Source organism: Podarcis liolepis (assembly GCF_965112155.1).
Source record: "Podarcis liolepis genome assembly, chromosome: 6".
Taxonomy (NCBI): Eukaryota; Metazoa; Chordata; class Lepidosauria; order Squamata; family Lacertidae; genus Podarcis; species Podarcis liolepis.
Window position 1 is genome coordinate 8755966 of NC_139559.1, and position 14245 is coordinate 8770210.

Below are 14245 nucleotides of genomic sequence, written 5' to 3' on the forward strand. Positions count from 1 at the left end.
CCTTGGGCAAAAGCAAAGGTGACAGTCTTCTTACTTTTGCTTCTACAAGGCTAAAACTCCATCATTAGGCAGTTTGGTGGAAAGAGGCAGCAGGGGACACCAAGTCAACAAGCCCCCATCTCACACCTCCTGATGTGTGGAGTACTGTGTCCAGTTCTGGCCACCACAGTTCAAGGAGGACACTGACAAACTGGAACGTGTCCAGAGGAGGGCAACCAAAATGGTCAAAGGCCTGGAAACGATGCCTTATGAGGAACGGCTAAGGGAGCTAGGCATGTTTAGCCTGGAGAAGAGGAGGTTAAGGGGTGATATGATAGCCATGTTCAAATATATAAAAGGATGTCACATAGAGGAGGGAGAAAGGTTGTTTTCTGCTGCTCCAGAGAAGTGGACATGGAGAAATGGATTCAAACTACAAGAAAGAAGATTCCACCTAAACATTAGGAAGAACTTCCTAACAGTAAGAGCTTTTTGACAGTGGAATTTGCTGCCAAGGAGTGTGGTGGAGTCTCCTCCTTTGGAGGTCTTTAAGCAGAGGCTTGACAACCATATGTCAGGAGTGCTCTGATGGTGTTTCCTGCTTGGCAGGGGGTTGGACTCGATGGCCCTTGTGGTCTCTTCCAACTCTATGATTCTATGATTCTATGACTTCTGGTTTCTGAATAAATATGGTCAAAATATTTGGAAGAGTCCTGCTACCCCTTACAGATCTGTAACACAGGACCCGTCAGGGAAAACACAAATGAATGCAGCAGGTCCAGATCTATGCACCAAGTTGGTTAAGTTGAAATTAAAGTTGTATGTATAATGGATTCAAACAAGTGAATAAAAGGTAAAGGGACCCCTGACCATTAGGTCCAGTCATGGCTGACTCTGGGGTTGCAGCGCTCATCTCGCTTTATTGGCCGAGGGAGCCGGCGTACAGGTTCCTGGGTCATGTGGCCAGCATGACTAAGCCCCTGCAATGCAGGAATTGGTGAACTAGAGTAGCGCACGGAAACACCATTTACCTTCCCGCTAGAGTGGTACCTATTTATCTACTTGCACTTTGAAGTGCTTTTGAACTGCTAGGTTGGCAGGAGCAGGGACCAAGCAACAGGAGCTCACCCTGTCACGGGGATTCGAACCGCCGACCTTCTGATCGGCAAGTCCTAGGCTCTGTGGTTTAACCCCCAGAGCCACCCGCGTCCGAAAACAAGTGAATAGAAATGGTCAATTGCATTAAAAATAAAAAGATGGGCAAGACTGCCTGGTTCTTGCTCTTGAGTGAACACAGAGCTAGTCATTTTAGACTGATGTGGCAGAAGTCAACGTACCATTAAACTGGTTTCTGAACTCCTCCGACTTTGCACACATGTGTCCAAGGACAGAAGCTCAAATTAGAAGCGTATTGGAGGGGAGGGGGAGAAAAAGGCCATCTCTCAAAGGGCTTCGCCTGACTGAAACAAGCAAATGAAAAAACAACAACAAACAGGTGGTACAGTAGAGGAATGAGAGGAAACTAACCATGAAAACGACAAAAAGATGTACCCACAAGACTCGGGGAGTTGAAGGACAGGGCAAGTTCAGAAGGGGAGACTTGGCACGCCAGGAAGAGAATAGAATGTCCTTCCTAGCCAGTTTGAAAATTAAAAAAAAACAAAGACCACATTCTGATGGCTCAGTGACAGAGCGCACGTTTTGCCTACAAAAGGTCCCGGGTCCAAACTCTGGCATCTAAAGATGAGGGAGCAGAGGTGATGGGAAAGACTCTGGAGATCTGCTACCGAGCAGATTACACAAACATGGGCCCAATGTCTATGGCAGCTTCACATGACCTGCCCCGTGACCTTTCCACTCTGCATCTCGCCCCCTTTGCAGAGTGACGCAAGGAAACTCTGATGCTGCTTAATCCAATGAATGCAGCTGCAAGGAGTCAAAACAGTGGCTTCTTTTTGCAGTGGACAGACGCACCCTCCCCACATCATATCCCCAAAACTGCATATTCTCTTCCTACATCAGACTCCTTGCTTTCAAAAGAGCTATCAGCTGCTATACTTCATAGCACCTTCTTCTGACCTGCAGGAAAATAGGGCAAAACCCAACCCAGAAATGCACATTAAGTAGGACCGCCATACATCTGAAAATTCCTGGACGTGGCCGGGATTCGTCTGTCGAAAATGGCATCCAGGTGAAATTTTTGAAAAGCGGCTAAAATGTCTGGGGAAATCCGGGCATATAGCAGCCCAAATGAGAAGTGTTGTGGGGGTTTTTTTTTGTTTGTTTGGGGGGGCTATTTTCCTAAACAATTGGCAAAAATCTTCATTTTCGTTTTGCCCCCAAAAGCTCAACCACTATTGTGGCCAGATTTTCACTTTTTGAAATATGCCAACCCTAACAAAAATGGGGAAACAATAAAACAGTGGAAGTTATAAGAACAACTTGGCCACGATAAGGAAATTTTCCTCATGGTATGACTATTTTCCACCTACCCATTTCGACTCTCTGGCACCCTATCTGCATAACCGAGCAATTCCAAAATACAGACGTGCTTTTACTCTCGCAAGATTGAATGTATTGCCCTCGGCTGTACTTGAGGGATGATTCCAACAGATTCCACATGAAAAACACTTATGTCCCTGTGGAGATGGCAGTACCGAATCGGTGGCACATGCCCTTCTGGCCTGCACTCTTTATAAAGACTTGAGGAATGATGTTATCACTCCTCTTTTATTGTCCATTATGGGTCGCCCAGCCACTGCCAGTGTCCTTTCTCTTGGCAGATGAGCAGGTGACAGCAAAGCTTGCAGGGATTTTAGCTGGGGCAATTAGAGTAAGATCCACTATATGACTATTGATTCAAAACCCTAAAATGTATTTTATGGAATTGACTTTTTATTTTTGTATATCATATTGTTGTTTTATTATGGTCAACAGCTGATGCAAATAAAGATTCGATCATTCATGGAAGTTATAATTAAAGCCCAGAGGCAAATTAGATGTGTAAGCTTTCTACACATGCAAACACACACACTCCAGTTACTCCAGAGGAGCCCCAATGGTTCCAACTTGAACACACCAGGATTGCTGTGTTGCATCATTTAAGGGTACTTCGCCTTGGGACTTGGACTATTTTGTGGGAGAGATGCTAACACATCGTGCAACTTTAGGCTTGCCCAGTTAAAGGGCTCTGTACTGTAACAAGGAGGATTTAGCAATAATCTCAATGTAACATTCTGATGACCGGCTAACAAGCTTACCGTCAGCGTTTTCTTGATGTACGGTGCCCCAGGGGTCAGAAGTTCCTCATTGGTGACAGGCCTCTTTAATACTTGCATGGAGGGGAGGAAAAGAAAAGAAAAGTGACAGGTCTCACCTAAAGGTCAATTGTTCGAAAAAAGAGTAACATAGCAAAGTGAAAGGGGAAGTGAACCAAGAATGTTAACCAGATAGGACAGAGCTTATTTTTCTTCTTCTTCTGTGTGCAGGTGGTTCTCAGTGGGGGGGAAACCCACACACAGAAATGCGCAACTGAGTCAAGGTCCAAAACAATTCAAGGAAGTACAAACAGATCTCAGCAAGGACCAACATCAGCCTCGCCAATGTTTTGCTTTGAAAAAATCAAATGCAATGCAAAATGCTTCGCGTGGACAGCTCTTTGGAAGTGGAACGAAGGGGATTCGCTGCAGCTGTAGTGCTTGCAGGCTTGTATCTGTTCGTTTGCTGGTCAGTGTGGTGGGCTTGGCATGATAGAGAGGACTCTCTTGTCACGTGGAGGAGCAGATAAGGAAATAAACCAAAAGGGGAAAGGGGAAAGAAGAAGGAGGAGGAGGAGGAGGCGGTGGCTTTGGATTTGATAACTCACTTTATCACTACCCTAAGGCGTCTCAAAGTGGCCAACAATCTCCTATCCCTTCCTCCCCCACAACAAACACTCTGTGAGGTGAGTGGGGCTGAGAGACTTCAGAGAAGTGTGACTGGCCCAAGGTCACCCAGCAGCTGCATGTGGAGGAGCGGTGAACCCGGTTCACCAGATTACGAGTCCACCGCTCTTAACCACTACACCACACTGGCTCTGTGGGTGTGTGGGTGCTTGCTAGGGTTGCCATACACCCGGGAAAACCTGGACACGTCCTCTTTTAGGGAGGCAACATGCCCATCCAGGCAGATTTTTACACTTTTAAGTAAATGTCTGGTTTTTTGGGGGGGTCCATTGTTGTTGTTGTTGTTGTGTCCCCCCCCCCCCCAGCTTTCCCCAGCTTGGGCTGTCCTCTTTTTTGTTCTTCAAGACATGGCAAACCTAGTTAGCACATTTAAGAGCTCCAATCCAAAGAATCTTTGTTTGGAATTTAACCATCAAATTCTTAGGATTATAAGCAATGTTCTAGGTTCTGAGGCATAATGATGACCAGAGTGGCTGGGGCAATCCAGTCAGATGGGCGGCTTATTATTATTATTATTAGCATTCCTCACCAGATTTGGGGTTGCATTCCACAGCTGGCAAGAACCCCAAACTCGGGGAGAGATTGAAATAGGGGTTGGATCCCCCAGCCAGTGAGGTGACGCTGCTCCTTCGAACCGCTGAGACTGTTTTGATTTCTTTATTGGGCTGAACTGAAAGAGACAAAGGTAAGTTGGGCTGAGGCAGGTGGAGCAGTGCCCCGCTAGTGCTAATAGACCAGCCTCCACTGCTACAAACCGTACCCTCCCAGACCCAGCAGCAGGCTGGCCTAGGCCCCCACGCAGTGGCGTAGAGTGGGTTGTCAGCACCCGGGGCAAGGCAAGTAATTTGCACCCCCTAACCCATGGATTTGCGCCCCCTAACCCTAACCCCCAGATGCTGCACCCGGTGTGGCCGCCCCCCCCTGCACTCCCCACACTACGCCACTGCCCCCACGACAGCACCCAGAGCACTCCCCACAATTGCCGCCATCACCCGCAGTTACCAACCAGACAAGAAGCTGCAGCTGTTCTGCTCAGGGTTGAGTTTGCGGAGGCAGAAGGGGCTGTCGGGACTGTCTGAAAGGGCCCTGGATGAGTTCTCGCTGAGCAGCTCCGCGAGACGTCTCCTTCGGCGGAAATTGATGCGGAACTGATAGAGGAGGTTGCCGTCATAGAAGTGGTGCCGGCCGGCCACTGAGGAAAGAATGGGTGTGTGGGGAGGGAGCAGATTGAGGGCTGTGGTTCTTCCCATCCCACCCCCAAGAACATGGCAGAGATAGGATTCAGCAGTCTTCCGTCAGCAACCTGGAGGTTGGTGACAATTGTACTCAGTGCTCTCTCTCTCATACACACACAGAGTGCAATAGCTCCTGGTTCATGTCTGGGGACAATCTGAAGGGTTCGGGATATCCAGATGGAATGCCTGCCTCCACATCAGCATGCCCAGAAGTTTATGTTCACAGCATCTCTGTCAGGTGCCTCAACCATCTGAGGCGAGGTGTGTATGTGTATGAGAGAGATGGGCTTCTAGGTGGTGGCACCCTCGTAATAGAATTTTCTCCCCACAATGGTTTGCTTGGTGCTGACTTTGTCATCTGTTTGGTATCAAGAGGACCCCTAATTTCCCCAGACCATGTCTGATGCTGCTTTAATTTGCTCTTAGTTCCCAGTTGTCGAAGCAATGATTCTTCAACAACGACTTCGTTGGACTGGTTGTTCAGATGCCTAATGATCGTCTTCCAAAGCAACTACTCTATTCCAAATTTAAAAATGGAAAGTGTAATGCTGGTGGTCAACAAAAGAGATTTAAAGACTGTCTCAAGGCAAATCTTTAAAAAAGTACTATAAACACCAACAATTGGGAAACAATGGCCTGCGAGCACCCCAATTGGAGGACAGCCTTTACTAAAGGTGTCATGGGTTTTGAAGATGCTCAAACTCAGGACAAAAGGGAGGAACATGCTAAGAGGAAGCCACACTTGGCAAATCCACACTGTGATCAACTCCCACTCAGAACCTATGTCCCCACTGTGGAAGGACGTGTGGATCCAGAATTGGCCTCCACAGTCACTTACGTACTCACTTTTAAAACCGTGTTCATGGAAGACAATCTTACTCGGCTACGAGAGATCACCAAAGAAGAAGAAGTTCCTAATTGCACATTTTTAAAATCAAATCTAACTTTGTACTTTTATGTGCTTGCAAAGCTCCCTTAGAAAAAAATGTTTTTGAAAAGAAGGATAGAACCTAACAAAGAATGGAAAATAACACTGCTTTTCTTCCTTTTCTTAGCTACACTCTTTTGCACTCTGCCCTTTCTCTAGTCTTTGGTTCCTGTTGGCCATGCTGTCTTCCAGTTTCTAACCAAGAGCCAGGATAGTTCCCCTTCCCCCTCCCAACTCCTCCTCATCTGACAGCTGCTGCGTTTCCAGTCTTTCCGCCCAACTTCTTATCCCTTCCTTCAATCTCTCACAGCCTCTTCGCCACTGATATCTATAGGGGAAGAAGCTCAATTTGGCCAAAACATCCTGCTTTGTATTCCAGATTTAGAACAAGAGGAGGCTGGAGATCTTCCCCTGGGTGTATCCCACCATGTGTGTTGTTTTGGCCAAGTTACAGAGTGCCAGCTTCTAGGCGATATGCTCTAGCCATTACACCATACTGCTCTTCGGCACTTCCGGCTATCTTAGGTGTATTCTTTGCCCCTAACCTGCCCAGCAGGTAACAACCCAATGCCCTCCCTTTTCTGTGACCTCCTTATTCATACCATGCTGGATAATCCCATGTTCAAGGAGCACTTGGCAAAGCTCAGCGGCTTCTTTCCGGTTTGCTGCCTCTCCTTCCTGGACCAACCAGTCGATCATTTCACAGGCCAGAAAAGTCCTTTGGTACTTCACCGAGTTCTCCTCTCTGACTTTCAGGATCGAGTCCTCTACGCTGATCAGCCTAGGATCAAGGAAACGCATGGCAAAGGAACAAGGTGAGCAGGTCAGCATATGCAGCCATTGCCATTTTAACGCTTGCTAATATTGTGTATTTTAATGTGGGTGAAAGAGGAGAGCGCAAAATGTGAGAGGAGAGCGCAAAATGTGGTCCGAAGCTCAACATCAAAAAAACTAAGATCATGGCCACTGGTCCCAGCCCCTCCTGGTAAATAGAAGGGGCAGAAATGGAGGCAGTGAGAGATTTTACTCTCTTGGGCTCCATGATCACTGCAGATGGTGACAGCAGTCACAAAATTAAAAGACGCCTGCTTCTTGGGAGAAAAGCACTGACAAACCTAGACAGCATCTTAAAAAGCAGAGACATCACCTTGCTGACCAAGGTCCGTATAGTTAAAGCTATGGTTTTCCCAGTAGTGATGAGTTTTCCCAGAAGTGAGAGCTGGACCATAAAGAAGGCTGATCGCCAAAGAGTTGATGCTTTTGAATTATGGTGCTGGAGGAGACTCTTGAGAGTCCTATGGACTGCAAGAAGATAAAACCTCTCCATTCTGAAGGAAATCAGCCCTGAGTGCTCACTGGAAGGACAGATCCTGAAGCTGAGGCTGCAATACTTTGGCCACCTCATGAGAAGAGAAGACTCCCTGGAAAAGACCCTGATGTTGGGAAAGATGGAGGGCACAAGGAGATGGGGACGACAGAGGATGAGATGGTTGGACAGTGTTATCGAGGCTACCAGCATGAGTTTGACCAAACTGCGGGAGGCGGTGGAGGACAGGGGTGCCTGTCGAGCTCTGGTCCATGTGGTCACGAAGTGTCAGACACAACTAAACGACTAAACAACAATATTGCATAGGGTTGTTAAACTTCCAAGCCATTCATTTCTCAAAGAAGAATGTCCTGGCAGTCAAGTTTATCTAGAAGCAGAAGCAGAGTCCAGAGACACAGGAGCTTGTCACAGTTACCCAGCAATGGATGAGGGGAAGGCGAGGCTGCACATTCTCGGAGGCGAGGCTGCTCGGCATTATGTCAAACAAATGGTTTTAAAGGAGGATTATACTACTGGGTAGCTCAATTGGTTACAACATGGTGCTGATAACACCAAGGTTGCAGGTTCAATCCCTGTACTGGGCAGCTGCATGTCCCTGCCTTGCAGGGGTTGGGCTAGATGACCCTCAGGGTCCCTTCCAACTGTACAATTCTATGATGCTAAGTTCTTAGAAGAAACAGCGGCTGATGGCTCCTAGTCAAGGTGGCTATGTTCTGCCTCCATAGCTGGAGGGAGCAATGCTTCTGAATACAGTTGCTGGAAGCCATAAGAGGTGAGAGCGCTCTTCTGCTAGAATTCTGCTTGTGGGTTTCCTACAGCTTTAAAAAAAAGGTAAAGGACCCCCAGACAGTTAAGTCCAGTCAAAGGCGTCTATGGGGTTGTGGCGCTCATCTCGCTTTCAGGCCAAGGGAGCCGGTGTTTGTCTACAGCAGTATTCCCCAACCTTGGGCCTCCAGCTTTTTTGGACTACAATTCCCATCATCCTTGACCACTGGTCTTGCTAGCGAGGGATGATGGGAGTTGTAGTCCAAAAACAGCTGGAGGCCCAAGGTTGGGGAACACTGGTCTACAGACAGCTTTCCGGGTCATGTGGCCAGCAGGACTAAACCGCTTCTGCCGCAATGGGCGTGACGGAAACCAGAGCGCACAGAAACACCATTTACCTTCCCGCCTCAGCAGTACCTATTTATCTACTTGCACTGGCATGCTTTCGAACTGCTAGGTTGGCAGAAGTTGGGATAGAGCAACCGGAGCTCACCCCATCGTGGGGATTCGAACCGCCGACCTTCTGATTGGCAAGCCCAAGAGGCTCAGTGGTTTAGACCACAGCGCCACCCATGTCATGGGTTTCCTACAAGCATTTTCATGGCCACTGTGAGAACTGGATGCTGGAATAAATGGGCTGTTGGCTCCAGCAGGCTCTTCTTATGTTCTTATGTTATGTCTGTAAGAGTGCAGCCGAGATAACATAAGAAGGCATTTGAAAGATAATATAAGAAGAAATTTGAAGCAGATCTCCTGTCTGTCTCCTCTTCTGTCTCATTCTGATCACAGGAATCAGCCGTAAGCACTCTCCTGTCGGGCATAATCCATACGTCAAAAAGATTAAAGGTGAAATTCAATCTCTACTCGTACGATTTATGAAATCAAGCTGTTGACAAACACTCTCCATCTCTGAAGAGGGAGGTGGCAGAAATTCTGATGGGCCTGTAATCACCGATTCTCGACAAGAGCTTGAAAATTCAGTCTCCAGCGCCACCAGTTTGAGTCTTTTTTAGCTGCAATAAACCTGCTTTTTGTGTGCTGAAGAACTTAAATACTCCCATAACCACAAGAGGGCGTGCTGAGCCTATGGAATATAACTAACGGCTGATTATTCTCCCAAACTGCAGCGAAACAAAGCTTCTGCTCAGCTCTAGACTGTGGCTGTTTTATGGGAAGCATCCAAGCACAGACTGGGAATTTAGGTCTGTGCAATTAAAGTGGATTAAAGCACCCTGCCACCTTGTCACAACAAATCCATTTTTCCTTTTTAAATATGTGCTCTGTGAGGTTATGAATGTGACGGGGAATAGCTCTGAACGGTCTGGGATGGAGGAATAATGAATGGAATGATGTATTTGCACAAGCAAATCAGGAGAAATGCTCATTGCAGTATAATCTCCCTGCAGGCAACTCAGAGGGAATGCTAAATAAAAACGGACATTCATCATTCAGATGTGGAGGTTATTGCATTAGTTTTCCTTATTATAAGGCTAGCCACTATTATCTCAAATTCTCACATTCCTTTTACACTGCATTAAGGCACTGTGATATACTGCCATGCTGTGCTCATTTTTGAATGGCGGGAGAGAATTGCATGCTGAAAGCACCCGAAATGTTGCCGTGCAAAATTAGAGCAAAACTTCTGCGACTTTCTGGGCTAAGGAGTTTGCAAACGGCTTTTCTTCCGGAAGCAAAGGACATGGAAAAGTGTGCTAAGCTTCTTCCGGCTTCCACTAGTTTTCCAGAAGTTGTTCTTATGTTGCACGAATGATCACGCGAAACTTGGAAATTATCAGGTAAGGAAACATTGTGAAAATAAAGCGCTGTCTGAAGGCAGCCAGAGTCTAACCTTTGCTTTGTGCAAGCGAATCAGGATGAATGCCCAACAAGCAGGCAGGAAGTTGGGGGCTTGTATTCAAAGAAACAAGGTAGCTCAGGAGGCTAGGCCTAGAAAACACAGCAACTCTTCTTGGTAGAAATTGCCCCTACGAAGATTTACAGATGCCTAAGTCTCCTTCTCCCCTGGGTCCTTCCCAAGCAATCTGAGACTCTGTCATTGAGCAGCACTTTGCATATCTCTTCTGGTTCTGAGAGACCGGGGGTGGGGGGAGCTTGTTGCAGTGCAGAAAGCAGTCTATAGATATTGGAATTAATTGATTAAAATATTGTTATAGACTGGGGGACAGTTGCCCCCCCCAAAAAACCCCTAGAAATGAATAAACACTAGGATTTTTATTAACTGGGATATGGATTAAAGTACAAGCTGCGGAGATGTGCCAGGCAGGGAATTCCTGGGCTGGCTTAAACAAACCAGCCTGTCTGGCATAGTGAAGAGCAAACCTGTTAACGTGGCAAAAGGTTTGATGGGCCACCGGGAGGAAAAATTTGGGCCTGGGGATTGAGATATTACCAACGTGATGGGGTTATGGTTGAGGGGAGAGGGAAAGGGTTTCTGGGAGGAAGAAGCAGGAAGAAGAGTTGAGATGGCTGGGGAAACCAAGCCAGAAACAGGAAACAAACGGGCAGGAAACAAACAAACAAACAAATAAAATTATTATTATTATTATTATTATTATTATTATTATTATTATTATTATTTCCATCTTTAGGGGAGGCTGGCTGCAGGGCTGGATATAGAAATGCCTTGGGCTCCAGGGTTGCACTGCTATGGATAATAATAATAATAATAATAATAATAATAATAATAATAATATTTCTACCCCGCCCATCTCTGGGCAGCTTCCAACAAAAGGTTAAAAATACAAGATCCTCTTGAAAGGACTATACTCAGTAAGATCTGAGCTCCCTCCAGGTAGACTGAAGGTGTAAAGTAAAAGTAAAGGGACCCCTGACCATTAGATCCAGTCGTGGCCGACTCTGGGGTTGCGGCGCTTATCTCGCTTTATTGGCTGAGGGAGCCGGCGTACAGCTTCCGGGTCATGTGGCCAGCAGGACTAAGCCGCTTCTGGCTTAAATAAAACCATATTTCTTAAAGCCATAACAGTCTCTGCCGCAATTTCAATTCTGCAAAGGAGCACAGACCCTGTGTGTGGGCCTGAGATCCCACGGTGCCACCACTCGCAGAGAGAGGGGCAGGCACCTGACTCATAGCTGTCAACTTTTCCCTTTTCTTGTGAGGAATCCTATTCAGAATAAGGCAATTTCCCTTAAAAAAAGGGAAACGTTGACAGCTATGACCTGACTTTTGTAACAATATGAAAACTCCAAACAAGTGGCAGGCAGAGAATCAGTGGGGGCACCCTTGAGAGCATGAACAGCAAAGGAAGATAAAAGATTGTGCAGTGGTACCTCGGGTTAAGTACTTAATTCGTTCCGGAGGTCCGTACTTAACTTGAAACTGTTCTTAACCTGAAGCACCACTTTAGCTAATGGGGCCTCCTGGAGCACAATTTCTGTTCTCATCCTGAAGCAAAGTTCTTAACCTGAAGCACTATTTCTGGGTTAGCAGAGTCTGTAACCTGAAGCGTATGTAACCTGAGGTACCACTGCACTGCCAAAAAGCCTTATGCCCCGTGACCCTGGACAAAGGGACTCCACGTACGTCTCATAGAGGCTCTGTCCCCTCATGAACACCTTCACATCTTTGTTGAGAGGAAAGGTCCCGTCGTCCTTGCGGAAGCGATACAGCAGCTTGGCGTCCTTGTAGTCGAAATGCTCATCGCACACTGAAAGGAGTTCAAGGCAAAGATCAGCAACCTCTGACATGTAATTTATGTTTTCTGTCCAAGCCTATGAAGGCTAGCACCACACAGATGGGGGGGGGGAAACCTCAGGGTTACTATGAATCATTTCTGCCCTTCGCTTCTTTGCAAAATCAGGTTTGAAGCCAACTATCTGTAGCCAAATATCGCCACTTCCCGTGTTGAAAGGCCAGATCATATTGAATATTGCAAAAGCCGACTCCTAGAGGAAGGGAGCCCCGCAGAACTGGACCCAATAAAGAGAGATGCCCAGTGTCCTATCAGCCAAGGTGGTCAAGGCATTGGTCCTCTGGGGAAACCACATTTTACAGGTATGGACCAACTGCAGCGTGTCCAGAGGATGCTGCCCAGAATAGTGAGGGGTTTCAGAAATCAAGTCCTAGAATCATAGAATTGTGGAGTTGGAAGGTACCCCAAACTTCATCTAGTCCAGCCCCCGGCAATGCAGGAATATCAGCTAAAGCAGCCATGACAAATGGCCACCCAACCTCCGCTTTAAAACCTCCAATGTAGGAGAGTCCCAGTGAACTCCATTCCATTGTCAAACCGCTCTGTCAGAAAACTCTTCCTGATGTGGAGCCGGAATCCCCTTTCTTGTACCTTGAATCCATTGGTTTGAGTCCTATCCTCCAGAGCAGGAGAAAAGATGCTTGCTCCCTCTTCCACGTGACAGCCCTTGAGATATTGGAAGAGGAAATGTTTCAAAAAGAATAACCTTGGGAAATGAAAGGGTAAGAAAGAGGGATTTATATCTAGATGCTAGGATAGAGATGATAAGGAAAACAGGGTGATGGACTACATGGAACTGGCAGAAATGACTGGCAGAATCCGAGATCAGGGAGAAGAAGTGGTGGAAGAAGACTGGAAGAAATTTAAAGACTACTTGCAGAAATACTGTAAAATTAATGAATGTTAAAGGGATGTTGGATTGAAAATAAGCGGTATTGGTAAAAAGATTAATAAGAATATGTAAATACGGATTGACAATGGTTGGAAATATATAGTTATAATAGGTTAAGATATTAAGTAAAGATAAATGATAGAGGGTAAGGATTTGCTGAACTAACTATATGAACTGGAATACAAATAGGGGGGTGTGAGGAGGTCAGGAAACAAGTAAATGAAATATAAGACATGAAAATATTGATTTCTTTTTAACTTTTTTATTTTTTATGTATTTTGTCTTTGTATTTTTGTATTTCCTTTTCTTTTATTATTGTTACTCTTTCCCCCCCCTGCTTTTAATTTTGTAACTTTTTATTGTCTGTAAAATCTCAATAAATATCATTTTTTTAAAAAAAAGATAAGGAAAACAGGAAGACACAATGAGAGATAAAGGAGGTTCTGTGGGATTGGTGGTAGTCAATGTTTGTTTTTCTTTTTAGTGTTTACATTATTAACTTGTAAGATATGGATTTTTTGTGTGTGTGTTTGAATGTTGGTTTTTGTGTTTTGTGTATTGTTATTTTTCGATATTTTTCGTGATGTTGTGTGGAAAATACTTGTTATGTACTGAAGTTCTCACCCTGGGCCAGCAGGCGGATACTGTAGATAGTTTTCACTCAGGTCCACATATGCAAATCAGGGATTGAAAGTGACGTTCAGTGATTGGATAGTTACAGAAAGTGGTTACTGTTGCGTTGTAGTGGAGCTCTATATAAGCAGGTTGGCTGAACCCCATTTAGTTCAGTTCTGTTCTGGCTTGTGAATAAACAAGAGCTGTTTGAAGAATCGCTGTGTCATCTGATATGTTCACCCACAACTTAACAATACTTATAATAAATTGGGGGGGGGGAGGAAATAAATAAAGGTTTGGTAACTTTAAAAGAAAAAAGAAATGTTTCAAAAAGCTTACCCAGAAGAAGAAGAGATGGCTAAGAGGAGACCTGGCAAGCACTATCACAAAGAAGATGTAGCAGAGTTGCTCTTCATTGCTCCAGAAGGCAGGACTGGAACCACTGCATGCAAACTGCTGGAAAGGAGATTTTTGGGTGGAATGACAGGATAAAGTTTTGAATGGCAAGAGCTGCTTGATGTTGGAACAGACAGCCGTGGGAGGTGATGAGCTCTCCATCGCTGGAGGTCTTTAAGCCGAGGCAGGGCCCAATTGTACAGCCTCACAGGAGCCATAAATTTGTGCCCTAAAATAGTTAAGGTTCCATGCAATTTAGATAACGTTTGGTTCTATTTCTTCATAAAAGTATTTCCACACCACGGTATAAAAGATCAAACGCTATGGACCACAATGCAAATACCATATTTTTTGCTCTATAAGACGCACCAGACCACAAGACGCACCTAGTTTTTGGAGGAGGAAAACAAGGAAAAAAATATTCTGAATCCCA

The 14245-nt window shown here is 45.7% G+C and overlaps 1 protein-coding gene across 2 annotated transcripts in view; it reads right to left on the reverse strand.

The window, feature by feature from the left end:
• The window catches only part of LOC310708792 (DEP domain-containing mTOR-interacting protein-like), a 40430-nt gene that overhangs the window by 3100 nt on the left and 23085 nt on the right, over positions 1-14245 (reverse strand). The window contains exons 3-7 of one of the 2 annotated variants that reach the window (XM_083507608.1): positions 11741-11864; positions 6689-6867; positions 4930-5115; positions 4453-4593; positions 3240-3310 (exon numbers count right to left, since the gene is read on the reverse strand). In XM_083507608.1, coding sequence (XP_083363734.1) covers positions 3240-3310; positions 4453-4593; positions 4930-5115; positions 6689-6867; positions 11741-11864 — 701 coding nt within the window. The remainder of the gene's footprint in view (positions 1-3239; positions 3311-4452; positions 4594-4929; positions 5116-6688; positions 6868-11740; positions 11865-14245) is intronic. The other variant, XM_083507609.1, reaches the window with a different exon arrangement.